The sequence below is a fragment of the Neovison vison genome, chromosome 7 (assembly GCF_020171115.1).
Source record: "Neovison vison isolate M4711 chromosome 7, ASM_NN_V1, whole genome shotgun sequence".
Classification (NCBI taxonomy): domain Eukaryota; kingdom Metazoa; phylum Chordata; class Mammalia; order Carnivora; family Mustelidae; genus Neogale; species Neogale vison.
In genome coordinates, this window is record NC_058097.1 from 157,859,964 (window position 1) to 157,879,631 (window position 19,668).

The following is a 19,668-nucleotide window of genomic DNA, read 5'->3' on the forward strand; positions in this document are numbered from 1 at the left end:
AGAAAATTCGAGAGAAGTCTAGAGTTCAAATCTAAATCTTCTTTGGTGGGATCACTGAATTGAACTAAGCACCTACACATACAAAGAGCATTGTTTACTTTAGAGACCTAAAACTATGATGTCCCTTATTACTAGAGAGTGTTGGACCAGGGATTACAAAACCTGAATTCTAGTCTCTGTTCTGCTAAGTAACCTTAGTTAAAAACAAAACAAGAGAAATTTTATCTCTTTAAGCCAGTACTTATCAACTATAGGATGAGGAAGATGACAATATGGCACCTAAAGCCCCTGCCAGGACTTTAGTTGGAAGATCTATAAAACCCGAAGGCAGAGATAGAGGGGTGTGGGAGAGATTGGTGTATCTTTTTTGTACCTTTGGGAGTTTGCATTGATCAACTACTTTTCTCGTGTTACTCCCCTATCTAAAAGCCTGCTAATTGCCCTTTTTTGTCCAAAAAGCTCTCCCTATTTTAAGGCCTAGATTATGTATCACTTCCTCTGTGAAGTCACTTTAACACACATTGTTTTTCTTTTCTGAACTCATTGATTGTCCTTACATCACACTCATCTGTTAATCATGGTAATTGCTGTGAAAAATGCCTTCCTTTTATACCTATCTCTAGAGAGTGGATTAATGTGAAAGAAAAAATATAGACTTCGAAGTTAAATAGATCTAGCTGTATTGATCTTATGTCAGCCACTTTCTAAAAATACAAGTTTAATGTTTTTTAATAGAACATTTTTGATTAGATAAAATTTTTTTCAAGCTTAAGAAAAAGAGGAGGTGCAGTGAAAAGTCTTCTTCCTCAGGTCTACCACCAAGCTAGTCTTTCCCTGACTGTTACTAGTTTTTTATATATTCTGCTAGAGTTTTTAATTTTTTAAAGAAATAGAACCTTTATTTATCTATTTTTAAGATTTATTTATTTGTCAGAGAGAGAGCCCAACGAGGGGGAGCAGCAGACAGAGGGAGAGGCAGGCTCCCTGCTGAGCAAGGAACCTGATGTGGCTCTCTGGCATGGGATTCCAGGGCCTTGGGATCATGACCTGAGCTGAAGGCAGACACTCAACCGACTGAGCCACTGAGGTGCCACTCTGCTAGAGTTTCTTATTTTTTCTTTCTTTTTCTTTTACATAAAAGATGGCACACTAAACATAATCTTAAGCATATTACTTTTTTCACTTAACTTATCTTGGAGATCTTTTCATATCACTAGATAGTGAGCTTCCTTATTGTTCTTAATGTTTTATGAATGCATCATAATTTAACCAGTGGTTGGGAATTTTTACTTAAGTCCCAAATGATTTTGGATTTGAATGACCTTTGAGCCTTATCTGAGAAAATCACTCCTCATTTCTCTAAACTCCTATTTCTATGGTGCTTTACATGTTTTAAGCACTTTATGTACTTGAAGTTGATCCTCACAAAACCTCTTTGGAAGTAGGTAGTTTACTCTGTAAGTTTTACTAGGTAAATAGAGAAAGGAAGTATCTATTTAGGTTTCTGCTGCCTGCGGTACAAGATTCTTCAGCAAAAGCTCTACCGTGCTCTTTTCATGTGCTCTACTATTGGCAAATAGAGATTTTGCTTGAGAAACACAGCCTGCTTTGTAGGGGCTGATAAAAGTCTTCATTACTTCATTTATAACCATTTGTGAATTTACTTCCTTTCCTTTACTTACTTCCTTAAAACCAGTAGAGCATGTTGAAAAGGATCTCCAGATAAAGGAAGCTTTGAGAAACAAAACAAATATAGAGAGAAGATATGCAAATATTCTTTTTATAGGTTACTTTTTTTAATCTTAAAAAATCCTAACAAACATGTGTATGCAGAAAAAAGTGACTTGCTTAATGGCATTAAGACGAATGTGGTTCTTCAAGTGATTAAATGTGTAAGGCTGAGAAAAGTAGGTAGTATTTTAACCTGGGATTTAACATTTGGTAAGATTCTCTGTTAAAGTACAGCCAGAGCTCTATAATTGACTTGTTCAGAATGCACAAATGAAAATGGGAGGGATTTAAGTTTTACTGTAAAACTTTCATTTAATGCAAAATGAGGTTAGTACTCAGAGAGCCCAAACTTCTACTTGAACTGCCTGAGTATTAATTATGAGCTCAGGTTATGCCAAAACCAGTAATGCTTTGTATATGGAATGCGAATTTTCTACAAAAGACTTTCAACCATTTTGGTGACTTCTGAGATATTTTTTCAATAAATTTTCTCCTATTTCTTCTAAACCGGGCCCTTGGTTTCTTTTTTCTTTTTATATTTATTTATTTATTTAATATTTATTTATTTTTTTAATACTCATGCTGAAAACAGTCTAGTATCCTAGGATTTTAGAGATATTTAGACACTTAGAGATTGCTAAATAATGTTTGGTACCTTTGTATATTAACTTGGCCCTTTGTGTTGTAACAAGTGAGAGAACACTGGAGCCTAGAAAGGTATGATTGGCCCTGGTCAGTCACTTGGTCCAGAACCCCCGGCTGCAGCTGCCCGGTTCCACGTTCTTTCTCAGACAGCTCTGACTGACACTGCTCTACCTGGGGAATTTAATTTTGAAAACATTCTTTTGGCCCTTCCCACCCCTTTTTTCTTTTTTTTTTAAGATTTTATTATTTTATTTATTTATTTGGCAGACAGAGATCACAAGTAGGCAGAGAGGCAGGCAGAAAGAGAGAGGAGGAAGCAGGCTTCCTGCCAAGCAGAGAGCCCGATGCGGGGCTTGATCCCAGGACTCTGGGATCATGACCTGAGCCGAAGGCAGAGGCTTTAACCCACTGAGTCACCCAGGCGCCCCCCCTTTTTCTTTCTAATGTGGGCCAAGTAATAGAAAACTCTAAGGAATATTATAGTCATGGATATGTAAACATATTTCTTTTAGTAGAGTTGACACACAGTGTCTAGTAGTTTCAGGTATACAGCGTCGTGATTCACCTTCTCTATACTTGATGCTGTGCCCACCACAAGCGTAGCTCCATCTGTCACCGCCCAGCACTGTCACAGTCCTATTGACTGCATTCCCGTTGCTGTTCCCTTTATTCCTGTATAGAGTCACAGATCTGGCGTGGAGCCGGCTCATTGTAGGCACGTAAAAGAGACTTTTTGAAGTGAGCCAGAACTGGGGAGGGAATGATGTAACAACCAAGTGAGGAGCAGGCAGGCGAGCAGTACTCACCCAGCATTTGTTAGCTCATTTCTCCATCTTTCTTTCCCTAGGGCAGGGAGCAGCCAGTAGTGTTCAGACAGTGAAGCTGCCATGTGTTGGTTTGTGGATGCCTTTAAATGACTTTCTTTCCCCCTTAGGTCCTTTCCCATAACCTGTGCACGGTGCTGAACGTTCCACATGACCCTGTTGCCCTTGAAGAGCACTTCCGGGATGACGATGAGGGGCCTGTTTCCAATCAGGGCTACATGCCATATTTAAACAAGTTCATTCTGGAAAAGGTATGCTTCTGATGTCTTCTTGCTTTCAGAGTGGTTTGATTTGCACATTTCAAGTGGGCCCCAGAGCCTCTTGCTGGTGAGTTCGTTCAGTAAGGAGTTTAGGTGTGATGCATCAGGAGGATAAGTCAGTCAGAAACTAAAGAAAGAATGGGAGACTGACATTTCCTATTTCTTCCTCTTCACTGTCTTCTTAAAGTTGGTTTGGTATTTTGCAGTTTGGTTCATTTTTTGAAATTAAGAACTGTATTTTGTATTAGTCTGTAATGTCTTCTTAGAGTGCTCCCCCCCACTCCTTTTTTTTTTTTTAAGATTTTATTTATTTATTTGTCAGGGAGAGAGGGAGAGAGAGTGAGCACAGGCAGACAGAGAGGCAGGCAGAGGCAGAGAGAGAAGCAGGCTCCCTGCCGAGCAAGGAGCCCGATGTGGGACTCGATCCCAGGACGCTGGGATCATGACCTGAGCCGAAGGCAGCCACTTAACCAACTGAGCCACCCAGGCGTCCCACCCCCCACTCCTTTTTAAATTCTGGTTCCACATGTACTGGCAATGATTGTTAAAGCATGGGTGTGTTAGGGTAAAACATGAATACCAAAGGTGATATTAATTATCTTTACTAAATAGCTATTGTACAGCAAAGTTTTCATCATAGACTTTTCAGGGTACTGCTCAGATGCTCCCTCTGGGGTATATAATGAATAAAGATGCTGCAAAAACCTGTTATGTGTTTGGAAGCCAAATATAACCTATTGGCATTGCTACCATGTTCAATTTCTCTTCTGGTTTGGATAATTAAAAATTGACAGAAGAAGGTGTTGAATTTAATGTACTTCTGTTTCTATTTAGAAGAAAATAAACTGATGGCACCTTCAAATAATTAAAAAAAATCGGTGATTAAAAATTATGAAAGGTTTCGTATGCTTATTAAATAGGCAGTTAATACAAAAATATATGAAATAAAAAGTGAATGTCTCTTTACTCTTTCTAGTCTCACTCTCCAGGAGTAACCACCCTTAACAGTTTGGTGAATATCTTTGCCAGTCTTTTTAAATATATGCATGTAAATATCCCTGTACATAATACGTAGTGTTCGTTTCCATAGGGCTTGGATCATGCTATACCTAAACTTCTTCAAATTGTTTTTTTTTTAAATTTTAAATTTTTTATAAACATATATTTTTATCCCCAGGGGTACAGGTCTGTGAATCGCCAGGTTTACACACTTCACAGCACTCACCAAAGCACATACCCTCCCCAATGTCCATAAGCCCACCCCCCCTCCCCCCAAATTGTTTTTTTTTTAACTGAATGATATATTAGTGTCATTTTTCCATATTGTCTAAATTTGTTTAGGTATGAAATTAATTATATATTCACATGAATGGCTGGGAAATTCCTGCTTTGGCTATTTATAACACCAAGCATGAAATTTTTGGATATATCTTAAAAATGCCTTTCAAAAAGTGACAGTGGTAATACTTTTAAATTAAAAAGAAAATACATTTAGGGACACCTGGCTGGCTAAGTCAGAGGAGCATGTGACTCTTGATCTTGAGGTTGTGAGTATGAGCCCCACATTGGGTGTAGAGAGGACTTAAATAAATGAACTTAAAAAAATTTTAAAAACTATATTTTCCCATTACCTAAATACCACAACTATTTATGTATTTCTTCCTATGGTTTCTTTGGATTTTTTTATTGCTGTATTTGTATACATTTTTTATATTCAATATCTTTTTATAATAGCAAAGTACAGTAATTAAAATTTATGATAATAAGTTAAGTTAGTAGTTTGGAAAATGTCAAGATATTGGTCAAGGTTCTTTTAAAAAGTCTCATGTTTTAGTGTGCCTGGGTGGCTCAGACGGTTGAGCATCTGCCTTCAGCTCAGATCATGATCCCCGGGTCCTGGGATTGAGCCCTGTGTTCGGCTCCCTGCTGAGCAGGGAGCCTGCTTCTCCCTCTCTCTCTGCCTGCCACTCCCCCTGCTTGTGCTCTCTCTCTTTGTCAAATAAATAAATAAAAATTTAAAATATAAAAAATCACATTTTTTTTTTTTTTAAAGATTTTATTTATTTATTTGAGAGAGAGAGACAGTGAGAGAGAGCACGAGCGAGGAGAAGGTCAGAGAGCGAAGCAGACTCCACATGGAGCTGGGAGCCTGATGTGGGACTCGATCCTGGGACTCCAGGATCACGCCCTGAGCCGAAGGCAGTCGTCCAACCAACTGCGCCACCCAGGCGTCCCTAAAAAATCACATTTTTCAGAAACTTTATTGCAAAGGTTGTCAAGATTACAATGTTTTCATTTATGTAGGATTCTTTGTACCTGTGTCTATTATTCTGTATCAGCCTCACAATACAATTTTCTTTCTTCTTTTTTTTTTAAGATTTTATTTATTTATTTGACACAGAGAGAGAGAGAGAGAGAGAGAGATCGCAAGTAGGCAGAGAGGCAGGCAGAGAGAGAGAGGGGAAAACAGGCTCCCCATTGAGCAGAGAGCCCAATATGGGGCTCGATCCCAGGACCCTGAGATCATGACCTGAGCAGAAAGCAGAGGCTTAAGCCACTGAGCCACACAGGCACCCCACAATACAATTTTCTGCTCTTTATTTGTGTTTGTTTTATGTGTATATGTGCTTATGTGTGTTTTAAGTATTCCTTGTAGAGATGATAACATTGCTTTGATCATGCCTAATTATTAGGAAAATAAGAGAAATCTACCATAATGAAATACAAGATTTAATAAGGCTCACAGAAGCCACAAATTATGTGATTCCACTTATATGAAATGCCTAAAATAGGCAAACAAATAGAGATAAAAAATAGATTAGTGGTTGACAGAGGTTGAGGGGAGGTTGGAATGGTGAGTAACTACCAATGGGCTTGGGATTTCTTTTTGGAATGATGAAAATATTCTAGAATTAGATAGTGATGGTAGTTGCAAAACTTTGTGAATATATTAAAATCTATTGAATTGTATACTTTAAAATGCAAGTTTTATGGTATGTGAATTATGTTTCAATAAAAAAAATGTCTAGGGTTGCCTGGGTGGCTCAGTCAGTTAAGTGTCTGCCTCTGGCTCCAGTCATGATCCAGGAGTCCTGGGAATGAGCCCTGCAGGAAGCTCCCTGGTCTGTGGGCAGTCTGCTTCTCCCTCTCCCTCTGCTTTACCCCCTGCCTGTGAACTTTCTCTCTCTCTCTCTCTCTCTGAAATAAATAAATAAATAAATCTTTAGAAATGTTTTAAATCAGATTATATGGAAACTGATTTGTGAGGTCTCAAAATTTCATATGATGCTGTACTATTTTCTGGAGCTTTTCCTGGGTGCTGTTCTGTTCGTTGATGAGGTAGTTCATTTATGCTCTGTAGTTGTATTATAAGTAAATATGTCTTAAATTCCACAAATATTTGATGCCCTGCTGTGTGAGTGTGTTTAATCTTAAAAATTAATGATAGTCAGTGGCACCTGGGTGGCTCGTTGGTTAAGCATCCCAACTCTTGATTTTGGCTTAGGTTGTGATCTCATGGTTCTGAGATCGAGCTTTCCCTTGGGGTCTGCACTGGGTGTGGAGCCTGCTTAAGATTCTCTTCCTCCCTCTCCTTCTGCTCTCTACCCTCCCCCCAAATTAAAAAACAATCAGCAGAATTGTGTCTGTTATTAAAATGTAGAATGTACTGGGAAATACTCAGAAATCTGAAAATTGCCTTTTCAGTGCTAGAATTTGTGTGGGGTGGGCCAGTGGATAGAGAAACATGGTTTCATGTCTCAAAGTACTGTACCCTAATACTGTATTTTGTTCTCGTTGGTGTAACTTTCATTAAATACCTTGAATTTTAAGCTTTAAAATGTTTTTTTTTCCTTTCGTATTTAGGTGTTTTAAAGTTTTGTAATTGGGGGAGCAAATATAGCAGTATTTAAAAAGTTCAAAATTAGCTACTAAGTTTGGAGAAAAACGTACTCAAAATGAATGAGGATATGATGAAACAGTAAGTTCTTGTTTATTATTGCTTAGCCACCTGGAGTGGAATTTTGCCAGTCCTTCAATCCAAATAAAGCAGCCAAGGTTTCCATGGTGTGGGTGTAAATTGAAAAAGATTAATGCCTTGTTTTGAAACTTGGTTGAAAAAGTGCCAATAGTGACTGGAGAACGTTAACATAAAGTTTAGAGATTCTAATTGGTTATGCAAAAGAAATAGAAAATAATGATTAAATATGCAAGATGTGATAACATATCTGTGTGTGTCATACATATACATATACATAAACATACACACACACACACACACACACACACATATCACACTATCTCATTTGATCCTCATGTTAATCCTGTAATGCATAACTGGAATTCTTACTCCCATTTAACCTAGGAGGAAGCTGAGCATAAGGTTGCCTAACTAATAAGGGTTAGAGAGATTTTAAACCTAAGCCATTTAATTTCTAGATCAGTGTTCTTTTAACTGTACTGTTGAGGGATTAATTACTTCCTTTAAGAATTATTATTTTTCCTATTATGGGGTATATAGGGGAAGGGGGAGAGGCTTAAAAACTATTCTGACAAATCTCAAACCCTGTCAGCCTCTAGTTTCTTAGGTTTTTTTCTCAAAAGTTTTAACATGAGTCTTTTCTCATAATTAGTATCTTGTGTTCTTTAGTGTTCATTCTCATCACATTTTCCCCAGGTGGTTTTAGAGGTTTTTTGCCTTTGCCTAGGTTAATTATTCTGAAGGGGCTGGGACTGAGAGATAAATTATGTTGAAATTCACTTTCTAAAAACTAATTTTTCCAATTGATTTTTGTATTTGCTTTCAGAGATAATCATATTCCTGTTGTTCTTCATGATGACAGGATTTATTTTCAGCTTTCCTGAGACGTCAAATGATTAATATGCCTGTGTTCTTGTATCAAATATTTTGCCTTCCCCAAGTGTTAACTTTTATTTTTTTGCCTTTTTGTTAAATTTCTTCTTTAGTAAAAAATGGGATTCTGTGAACATTTAGGAAGAATGTTTTTGTGAGCCTCCCCTTTCTTTTTTTGCAAAGAGACGTTATATCTGGATTATCTGACAGTAAATAATTGAAGAAAGCAATATATTTGTAACCTTTTTACTACAGAGCCCCGATAGATTACATCAAAAGGTAATTCTGCTTCAGCATATTTATGTAGCAATCTAATTCTCTTATGAGATTTAATAACTTGTTAGGCTTTTGGGTCTGAATCATTTTCAGTTCTTTTTCCTGATTCCACATTTTAAGGGTTGTTCTGAGCTATTTATGACTAAAACCAATAGTAATCTGTTAGCAAGATGCCTAGTCTCATTGGGGAATTTGCTGCTTTCCTAGAAGAATCCTTTTCTTGGGCACCTGGGTGGCTCAGTGGTTTAAGCCGCTGCCTTCTGCTCAGGGTCTTGGGATCGAGTCCCGCATCAGGCTCTCTGCTCAGCAGGGGACCTGCTTCCCCCCTCCCTCTGCCTGCCTCTCTGCCTACTTGTGATCTCTCTCTGTCAAATAAATAAATAGAGTCTTAAAAAAAAAAAGAATCCTTTTCTTTTTTGCTTTTGGCTTTTTGGAAACATACATACACATGGAAGAAAAGCAAAAAGAAATGTTTCGTTTCAATATAATGTCCTTTCTCTAAAGGCTAGTAGCATCTGCATTCTGTTTCCTAGGCTGACATACCAAATGCTTGCTGTTCATGTCAGTTCTAGTTCTTCCATAAAATGAGGTTTCAGATTTCTGTTGCTTGAATCCGTATATCATCAGCAATCAAAATATCTTCAAATGGGTGCCTAACAACTGTCATTCAGTAGGAAGTCCTACTGCTCTCAACTACCCAAAACCATGTTTTTGTACAGTTTTTTAAATTTATTAGCCTGTGTTATTTTTTTCTTTCATTGTTGCTTAAGAGTTACGTAGTATTATTTTGGCATAATGGCCAAGTCAGACTCTATATTTTCATCACATTTGTGAAGTTATACAGCACTAAGGACTTTTTTTTTTTTAAATTTTAATTTTTTGAGAGGGGGAGAGCATGTGTTTGAGGTGGGGAGGTGGTTGGAGAGGGACAGACAGAGAGAGGGAGAGAATCTTAAACAGGCTCCATGCCCAGCACAGAGCCTGATGGGTGCGGCCTGATCTCATGACACTGAGATCATGACCTGAGCAGAAATCAAGAGTTGGACATTTAATTGACTGAGCCACCCAGGTGGTGCCCAGCACTAAAAATTTCTGGTGAAAAAAGAGGTTAAATGCTGAAAATTGTGGACGACTTTATGCTACTGAGTACTGTGGCCAGCAATATAAGAGTGACATTGTTTAAAGAAATACTGTTTTTTAAAATAAAAGCTCTATTTAAAGTGTATACTTCAGTGGTTCTTGGTATAACCACTTCTTTTTTAAGATTTTATTTATTTGTCAGAGAGAGAGTGAGCGCACAAACAGGGGGAGTGACAGGCAGAGGGAGAGGCAGGCTTCCCGCCAAGCAATGAGTCTGATGTGGGACTTGATCCCAGGACCCTGGAATCATGACCTGAGCCAAAGGCAGATGTTTCACTGACTGAGCCACTCAGGCATCCTAGGGACTTTAAAACAAAAAACAAAAAACCATTTATTTGTTTATTTTAGGGAGAAACACGAGTGTGAGCAGGGGGAGGGAGAGAGGTAGACAGGTAGACTCCTGCTGAGTGGGGAGCTTGACATGGCTCAATCCCAGGACCCTGAGATCATGGCCTGAGCTCAAGCCAAGAGTCTGATGCTTAACATACTGAACCACCCAGTGTAGTGTAGTGTAGTGTAGTGTAGTCACTTCTTTTGTGCAGACACCACCATAGTCAATTTTAGAATATTTTCTCTACCTTCCTTCAAAAAAAACTGTATCCATTAGGACTCACTCTCTCCTTCCCCACACTCCAAAGAAACCACCAATCTATTTTCTATTTCTATAGATTTGCCTATTGTGGACTCATAAATGTGAGGCCTTTTGTGTCTGCCTTCTTTCATTTGGCATGTCTTCAAAATTCATCTACATTGTAGCATTTAATGGTACCTCATTCCTTTTGATGGCTGAATATTTCATTAAATTTTTTAAAAAGATATATTTATTTTAGAGAGAGTGCATGAGGTGTGGGGAGGGGCAGGAGAGATAGAGAGAGAGTCTTAAGCCTACTCCCTGCAGGTGGAGCTCAATCTCATGACCTGAGCTGAAATCAAGGATCAAGAGCTTCCCTATGACCTTGCAATTGCCTACGGGGTATTTACCCCAAAGATACAGATGTAGTGAAAAGAAGGGCCATCTGTACCCCAATGTTCATAGCAGCAATGGCCACAGTCACCAAACTGTGGAAAGAACCGAGATGCCCTTCAACGAACAAATGGATAAAGAAGATATGGTCCATATATACAATGGAATATTATGCCTCCATCAGAAAGGGTGAATACCCAACTTTTGTATCAACATGGATGGGACTGGAGGAGATTATGCTGAATGAAATGAGTCAAGCAGAGAGAGTCAATTATCATATGATTTCACTTAACTTGTGGAGCATAAGGAATAACACAGAGGACATGGGGAGTTGGAGAGAAGGGAGTTGGGAGAAATCGGAGGGGGAGACGAGCCATGAGAGACTGTGGACTCTGAGGAGCTAACTGAGGGTTTTGGAGGGGCCGGGGGCGGGGGTGGGAGGTTGGGTAAGCCTGGTGGTGGGTGTTGTGAAGGGCACGTATTGCATGGAGTACTGGGTGCGGTGCATAAACAATGAATTCTGGAACACAGAAAAGAAACTAAAAAAAAAATTTAAAAAATGGACGCTTAACTGACTGAGCCATCCAGGCGCCCCTCTGCTAAATATTTTAAACAAGTGTTCTGATTAATTCTTTATATCAGCTCCATGGGTTAAGTACCATCATCACTACCATTTTAAAGACAAAGAAACTGGGCTTTGGGTTATATTACTTGCCTCAGGTCACCCAGCCGCTAAGTGGTATTCAATGACTGTATGATAATTTTGTCCTGTGGCTTTATAACTATGCCATTTTTGGTGGGCTTATATTTTATTTTTTTCCACTACTCTTATAAACAATAGTGACTATTCTAAGTAAATCATTATCTGACTCTGATTCTCTTTCTAGGATAGATTATTTGAAGTATAATCATTGATAGGAGAGTATGAATACTTTGTTTTTAAGATTTTATTTATTTATTTGACAGAGAGAGAGAGAGATTACAAGTAGGCAGAGAGGCAGCAGAGAGAGGGTGATGCAGGCTTCCTGCTGAGCAGAGAGCCCAGTGTGGGGCTTGATCCCAGGACCCTGGGATCATGACTAGAGCCAAAGGCAGAGGCTTTAACCCACTGAACCACCCAGGTGCCCCGGGAGAGTATGAATACTTTCTGAGAAAACAATTTCTACAATCAATTTCCAAAGCATCAAACTGGCCAATTTCCCTATCTTCTGAGGACTGTGTCTGTGGCACAGGAACTTTAGTCTTGAGCTGGTTTGGATGAAAATTCTAGTTTAGAGAACATGTGTGTTTAGTTTTGTAAATACTTTAAGTCCTTTAGTTAGAATTGAGGTCTATAAATAATATCACTATCTTGTATGGATTTTAGTGAGAAGGAAATATGTTGAAAATGAGAACAACTCTATACACTTCTTTCTAGTGTATTGTCTTCCATTTGGATACCTTGAAACCACTGGCAGCCATTATCAGTTTTTTAAAAGATATGAGACTTTCGATTGATTATGTGTGATGCAAACTGGGATTTTGGAGCAGTTTGTAATCTTAGATGAGATGGAGTATGGAATCATAGATTTCTAGATCTTTTATAGTTAGAATAGACCTTGAAATCTTCTCAGTGTATAGATTTATTTTAATCTAGCAAGCATTAAGTATTGAGCCCGTATCCTTCAATGGCTTGTGTTTTTTAGGTGAAGCCCAACATCCTTATCATGGCATGCAGAGCCTGTTTGGTTTGGCCTCTGCCGCCTTCTCCAGCCTCCTTTTCTTCCTCTCCCCTTCTCGTTCACTTCACTTCAGTGCAATTATGTTGGTCTTCTCTCTGTTCCTCATATTACCAAGACCCTTCCTGCCACAGAGCCTTCAGACATGTCGCTTCCTCTGTTGTAAGGCTTCCTCCACCCTTAAAATGCATCTAATTCCTGTTCATCCTGTAGGTCTCAGCTTGATTGTTACTTCCTCAGGGAGGTTTCTCCAGGGAGCACACTGCCCTTCCCAGAGCTAATTTGCTGTCTTATAAAGTGTTCTTACACTCTCCTGTGTTTTCCCTTTGTAGCATTTACCAGAGTTTTCATCATGTAGATGGTTAGGTTATTGCTGTATTGTTCGATACTGGTAACCCTCCTCCTGGAGTGTAACTTCTGTGATGGGCAAGGACTGGTTCACCATTGGGCAACAATAGAGCCAATTAAAGTAATCTATTTTTTACTTTAATTTTGTGCAGAAGTTTTAAAGTTTGATGTAGTCTTAGTTGTTCTTTTTGCTTTTGTTGCCTTTGCTATAATTGTCATATCCAAGAAATCATTGCCCATTTCAGTGTCATGAAGCTCTTCCCCTCTGTTTTCTTGTAGGAGTTTTCTAGTTTCAGGTCTTACATTTAGATTTTTACTCCATTTTGCATTAATTTTTGTATATGGTGTAAGATAAGGGCCCATTTTATTCTGCTGCATATGGATAGTTAGTTTTCCTAGCACCAGTTGTTGAAGAGACTTTCTTTTCCTCGTTATATAGTCTTGGCATCCTTGTTAAAGATCATTTGACTACGTACGTGAGGATTTATTTCTGGGCTCTGTTTTACTGGTCTATATGTCTCTCCTTAATGCTAGTACCATACTATTTTGATTACTGTAGCTGTGATATATTTTGTATAAGTATAAGGTCTCTACTTTTGTTCTTCTTAAGATTATTTTGGCTATTCATGGTCCTTTGATATTCTGTGTGAATTTCAGCATGATGTTTTCTGTTTCTGGGGAAAAAAATGGGATTTTGATAGGGATTACATTGAATCTGTAAATTGCTTTGGGTAGTGTGAACATTTTAGCAATAGCAAGTCTTCCAATCCATGAACATGGGAGGTCTTTCCATTTATTTATGTCATCCTTAATTTCTTTCAGTAACATTTTGTAGTTTTCAATGTACAAATCTTCTGCCTCCTTGGTTAAGTTTATTCCTAAGTATTGTATTCTTTTTGATACTATGCTAAATGGGATTTTTCTAAAAATTTCTTTTTTAGATTGTTTATTGTTAGTGTCTAGAAACAGAACTGATTTTTAAGTGTTGATTTGTATCCTGCATCTTTGCCAGATTTATTAGTTCTAACAAGTTTTCTTTGTGGAATCTTTAGAGTTTTCTACATAAAAGAAAGAGCACGTTATCTGCAAACAGGTAATTTTACTTCTTCCTTTCTCATTTGGATGCCCTTCCTTCCTCTCTTCCTTCATTCCTCCCTCCCTCCCTCTGTCTTGTTATGTCTTGTCTTGTCTTTCCTTTTTCTTTTTCTTTTTTCCCGTTTCTTTCCCTTTTTGCCTGCCTGATTGCCTGCCTAATTGTTCTGGCTAGGACTTTCAGTATTGTGTTGAATACAAGTGGTGAGAGTGGGCATCCTTGCCTTGTTCCTGATCCTAGAGGAAAAACTCAGTTTTCCACTGTTGTGTACAATGTTAGCGTGGACTTTTCATACATGATCTTATTTTGTACTTTTTAAAAATACGTAAATGCCTTCATTTAGTATGTTTTTATTCTTGAGCATGATTAAACTGAAGAATAGTGCATTAAATTTTAGAGAAAGGAATGAGCCAAACAGACAATTTGTTAAAATTAAGTTATATGGTGGATTTGGATCAAAAAGCCACTATTTTTTTTTGTTGTTGTTGTTGTTTGTCAATATTTTATTCTTCCTAAACATTTATGGAACACCTACTATGTGCCAACCCCTCAACCAGGCTCTTAAAACACCTGGATGAATAGAATGTGACTTGCCCTTGATGGGAAACTTACCAGAAGAGAAAGAGAACTATAGAAAAATAGGCATGATTGCATTATCATAAGTATGTAAAAAGCCACTATTTATTTCCTGGGAAAATTTATGGAGAATTTGCTTGGTTTCTGATGTCATTGCAATCTGATTTTTACCCAAACTTGTCAGCTATCTTGAAGGTAACTAGTAACCACTAAGTTTCTAAACCAGTGGTCTTTTCTCAACTCCTTTTTAATCTCTGTAGTATTTGGCACTATTGATCAAACTTTCTTAACTGTTTTCCTCACTCAATTTTCATATCTTTGTGATTCTTCTACCACTTTGATTGTTCTTTTGGTCATCATAATTCCTCTTCCTCCTCTTGCTTCGTAAATGTCTATATGCCCTGAGGTTTTGTTTTTTGATCCCATCTCTTTTCTAGATTTACATATTGTGTCAGTGATCTCATTGACTATCATGGCTTCTGTTGTCAATAGCATACAGTTGATTCACAGATCTGCTTCTCCTCTTAGGCTACATTCCACTTTGTTTGTCTTTGGACACCTCCATCTAAATATCTTACCAGACCTTCAGGTTGAAGATGCTCATAATTGAAAACTTTATCTTTCCTTCCATCCTGTGACTATTCCCTAAACTGCCATACCTTTGGTTGGTATGATGTGATGGTGTGATGTTTCTGCCATACTTTTGCTCATGTCATTTCCTTTTCTGTCTTTTGTAATATTTTCCCTTGCACTCTTCATATACTTCAAGGTCTGCCTCAAATACCATCTTTCTGCAAAGTAGTAATCAGGGCTGCTGACGACCTGTTCTCATTCTCTGCTCTAAACCCCTTCAATTGGGGGTTTCTTATTGTGTTTCTTAAAATTACAAAGCTGTTTGTGATTTGGTTTGTTTGCTTTTTCTAGCTATAAGTCTAGCCACTCCCCCTCAGAAACCCTATAATTCATCAGATAATACATGTAGATCACTTCTTGTTCTTCAGGGTAAGGCTACATACTTTTTTTTTTTTTTTTAAATTTTATTTACTTATTTGACAGAGAGAGAGATCAGTAGGCAGAGGGGCAGTCAGAGAGAGAGGGGAAGCAGGCTCCACACTGAGCAGAGAGCCTGACTTGGGGCTCCATCTCAGGACCCTGAGATCATGACCTGAGCTGAAGGCAGAGGCCTAACCCACTGAGCCAACCAGGCGCCCCTACATGCTTTTGTATACATGTGATTTCCCCAAAGTGTTTTTTTAGGGGTGTAGGTGGATAGAGTTGATGGTGGTGGCCTGTGAAACGAGTCCTGTAGAGGTGTCTTCTATCGCATAGAGGTCCTCCATCTACTGAGTTCTGTAAGCAGTTTAGCATAGTGGAAAGATACAGCATTTGAGCTTTGATTTAAGCTCTAGTTTTTATATTTACCAGCCATGTGAACTTGGTATTCAGTTTTTCTGAACTTTTGTTTCCTCAGATTTACAAGCCATGTGAACTTGATAAAAGTACTCAATTTTTCTTAACCTCTATTTCCTGATATGTAAAATAGGGGCAATATTTGGCCTTACATGGCTACTATAAAGTTTAAGTCAGAAACTGCATATAAAGGGCGCCTGGGTGGCTCAGTGGGTTAAGCCGCTGCCTTCGGCTCAGGTCATGATCTCAGGGTCCTGGGATCGAGGCCCACATCGGGCTCTCTGCTCAGCAGGGAGCCTGCTTCCTCCTCTCTCTCTGCCTGCCTCTCTGCCTGCTTGTGATCTCACTCTGTCAAATAAATAAATAAAATCTTTAAAAAAAAAAAAAGAAACTGCATATAAAATGCCAAACATACACACTAAAAGTCTTCATAAATGGTGCTAAAGAAAAAAAGAAAAGAAAAAGAAGCTGCATCAGCATCTACTGCTTTCCCTTTGTGGGATCAATTGTGTACAATTGGGGTGTGGGAAATGGTGCCAGACTGAGACAGGGTACTGAAAACAGAGCACAAAGGAGATCTTCGTACTTCTAGGGAACTGGTGTGCCCACCACAAATTCTAGGTAGAGATCAAGAGAAATTTCTCACTGCTGTCTGTTAGTGACTTCTTCCTTATGGTACACATAGTACTTTGTTTCTCTCTTTCCAAAAAGAAATGCTTTGTTCATATTGTCCTGCCACCCATTCTGCCTTCTCTAGTGCATTTTCCTTATTGTCCCAGAATATGGATTTTTAAATACAGGTTGTAAGGGGTGCTTGGGTGGCTCAGTTAAGTGATTTTTGATTTCAGTTCAGTTCCTGATTGGGTCCTGGGATTGAGATACAGCACAACTTCTTTATCCATTCATCTATCAATGAACACTTAGGTTGTTACCAGGTCTTAGCTATTGTAAATAATGCTGCTAGGAACATGGGGATGCAGATATTTTTTTGAGTTAGCATTTTTGTTACCTTTGGATACATTCCCAAAGTGGAATTGCTGGATCATATGGGATTTTTAAAAAAATTATTTTGAGGATCCTCCATTCTGTTTTCCATAGTGACTATAAACTGTTTGATATTTAATGAACCTACTCTGTTGTCATGTCACTTTTTCTGCAAATCGTCCCCCAGTTCTTAAGATTAGATTAGTTTCTCAGTGTTCCCACAGAACCCTCTGCTTACCTCTATTATAGTACTTACCATACTATATTTTAATTGTCTTGACATTACTTGGAGACATGGGCTAGTATTATATTAAGTATCTTTGCATTATCCCTAGCAGATAATAATTACTATCTAAATCTTACCTGTTAAATGAGTGAAAAACTATTGCATTATACATGGTATTATATTAGAATTTGTCTATTTTCCCTAATAAACTGAATATTTTGTGAGCAGAGACCAGTTCTTAATCTTTACATTCTTAATTTGTAGCATAGTACTTGGCTCATGGTAGATGCTGAGGCAATATCGAATGCATGATTGAATGACTGTATGTCGGGGCTATCATTTTAGAAATTAAATTAAAGCTTCCCTTCCCCGCAAAAAGAAAATGTCTTCTTTGACTGTACAGGTAGAGATGAGATATTTGCATATGGCTCATACTGAGTAATTGACATTATCCACTCCTCTGTACCAGGATTGGTAGTTTTATTTAGAAGAGAATGTGTATGTGTGAAAAAATAACTATTCAACAAGCTAGTATTTTATGTGCCAAGTGAGTGATTTGGACAGGTAGATGTTACTTTACTGTCCTGCTAAATATAACATTCTTAACTGGGCTTTTGAAAGTGTGGTACACAAGCAAGTACTTAGAAAATGCTTATTGGTTAATTGGATTGGTTAAAACGGAAACCTGTATCTGTTCTACTTGGCTTATATCCTGCATATTTTAGAATATTTCCTCATTCTTTGGAATTTTTTCACTGAAATTTTAACTCATTCTTTTTTAGGTCCAAGACAACTTTGACAAGATTGAATTCAATAGGATGTGTTGGACCCTCTGTGTCAAAAAGAACCTCACCAAGAGTCCCTTGCTCATTACAGAAGAAGATGCATTTAAAATATGGGTCATTTTCAACTTTTTATCTGAGGACAAGTATCCATTAATTATTGTGCCAGAAGAGGTAAGGTGTGGCTCTGGGAAATTCTTATGTGGTCATCATAGAACTTAATAGATCTAGCATGGAAGTATTGTGCTATTTCAGTGTAGATATAGAAGAAGATCCGGGACTAGTGTTTTTGGATCAGAGGCAAAACAGCCTGAGTCCAAAAAAGTCCAAAACTCAGTGATTTGGGGTCATGTCATATCCCTGGAGATTTGCAGACAGGGTGGGACTTTTCCTCTCTAAATTGCTATAATTATGGATGACTCCGTCTTCATATCCAGAGTCTTTATTCAGTACAAGTCACAACATAATTTTCTGTCTACTTACATATTGGCAAAACCAGTATGGCATTTTAGGAGAGCCGGGCAAAATTGGCTGAGTGTTGCTATATGGAAAGCATAAACTCCACAGTGTTATTCTCAAAGCTGTTTCATTTGAGAAAATAGTATCCTCATTTCAAAGTACAAAATGGTGACTTTTTATTGTGCTTTCCAAAGTAAATGAAAAAGTGCATTTTCTTATTCTGTTTTGACTTACTTTCCCTGAGCTTCCAAAGTAAAAAAGAAGACAGGAGGAGGGTTTCTGTGCTATCTTACTGCCTTAAAAAATTACATATGTAATGCATGCTTATTATAGTAGTAAGTATAGAAAAGACTAATTCACAGAATTACGATCAGCTGTAGTGCTCCCCTTAAAAGAAATCTGTCATTCCTTAACTTTTTTTTTTTTTTTAAACTTTTTAGTTATTTGTTTGACAGAGATCACAAGTAGGCAGAGAGGTAGGCAGAGAGAGAGAGAAGGGGAAGCAAGGTCTCTGCTGAGCAGAGAGCCCGATGTGGGGCTCAATCCCAGGACCCGGGATCATGACCTGAGCCGATGGCAGAGGCTTTAAACCATTGAGCCACTCAGACGCCCCATTCCTTAACTTTTGACAAATTATTTCACCTCTTGAGTTTTAATTTACTCACCTATAAAACAGGGCTCATCACAGTGTTTAAGGGTTAGGAGCTTCTACATTTAAAGGACTTAGCTCAGTACGTGGCATGTAGGATGTACTCAGTAAATGCGTTAGCTGTTGGGACTACCGTTGTTGCATGTTTGCACACTAGGCTGCTTATTTCCTTAGGACAAATTTCCAGCAGTGGAATTATGACTTCTAAAAAACACACTTTCAAGATATTTGCTGAACAGGCAGTATTGCCTGTCAGAAAGGCTGTACTAATTTATACACCTACCAGCAGTGATTGAGGGGGCCTGTTGTTACCCATCCTGTCAATTCAGAGTTATTCATATTTGTGTTAGGAAAATCTGTTTAAAAGTTCATACTGCAGTACTTTATTTAAAGTCAGCAAGCGTTTGTTGACTGCCAGCAATAAGCAAGGTGCCAAGAGGAGTGCAGAGTGAAAAAGATTACTGCCTGCCTTCAAGGAATTTGTAGTCTGTTCAAGGAAAAAAGTAAGTCAAGTGTAATTCGAAGCAAAATAGGCTGTCTGTTAGAAGAGAGGTGCAAAGGCCATGGGAATACTAAGAAGGGAAGGATTTATTCCAGCGTGGGGAAGTAAGGAAGGAAAGCTTTGTAAGAGGCAATGTAATCTAATGGGCAAAAGTAGCGTCTTAAACTTTTTTCCATAAAGGACCAGACAATAAGTATTTGAGGCTTTGTGCCCTTTTGGGCCATACTGT

The 19,668-nt window shown here is 38.2% G+C and overlaps 1 protein-coding gene across 2 annotated transcripts in view; it reads left to right on the forward strand.

The window, feature by feature from the left end:
• The window catches only part of SWAP70 (switching B cell complex subunit SWAP70), a 68,181-nt gene that overhangs the window by 21,294 nt on the left and 27,219 nt on the right, over window positions 1–19,668 (forward strand). For both annotated transcript variants that reach the window (XM_044258808.1, XM_044258809.1), the window contains exons 2-3: window positions 3,311–3,451; window positions 17,830–18,003. In XM_044258808.1, the coding sequence (XP_044114743.1) occupies window positions 3,311–3,451; window positions 17,830–18,003 (315 nt within the window). The remainder of the gene's footprint in view (window positions 1–3,310; window positions 3,452–17,829; window positions 18,004–19,668) is intronic.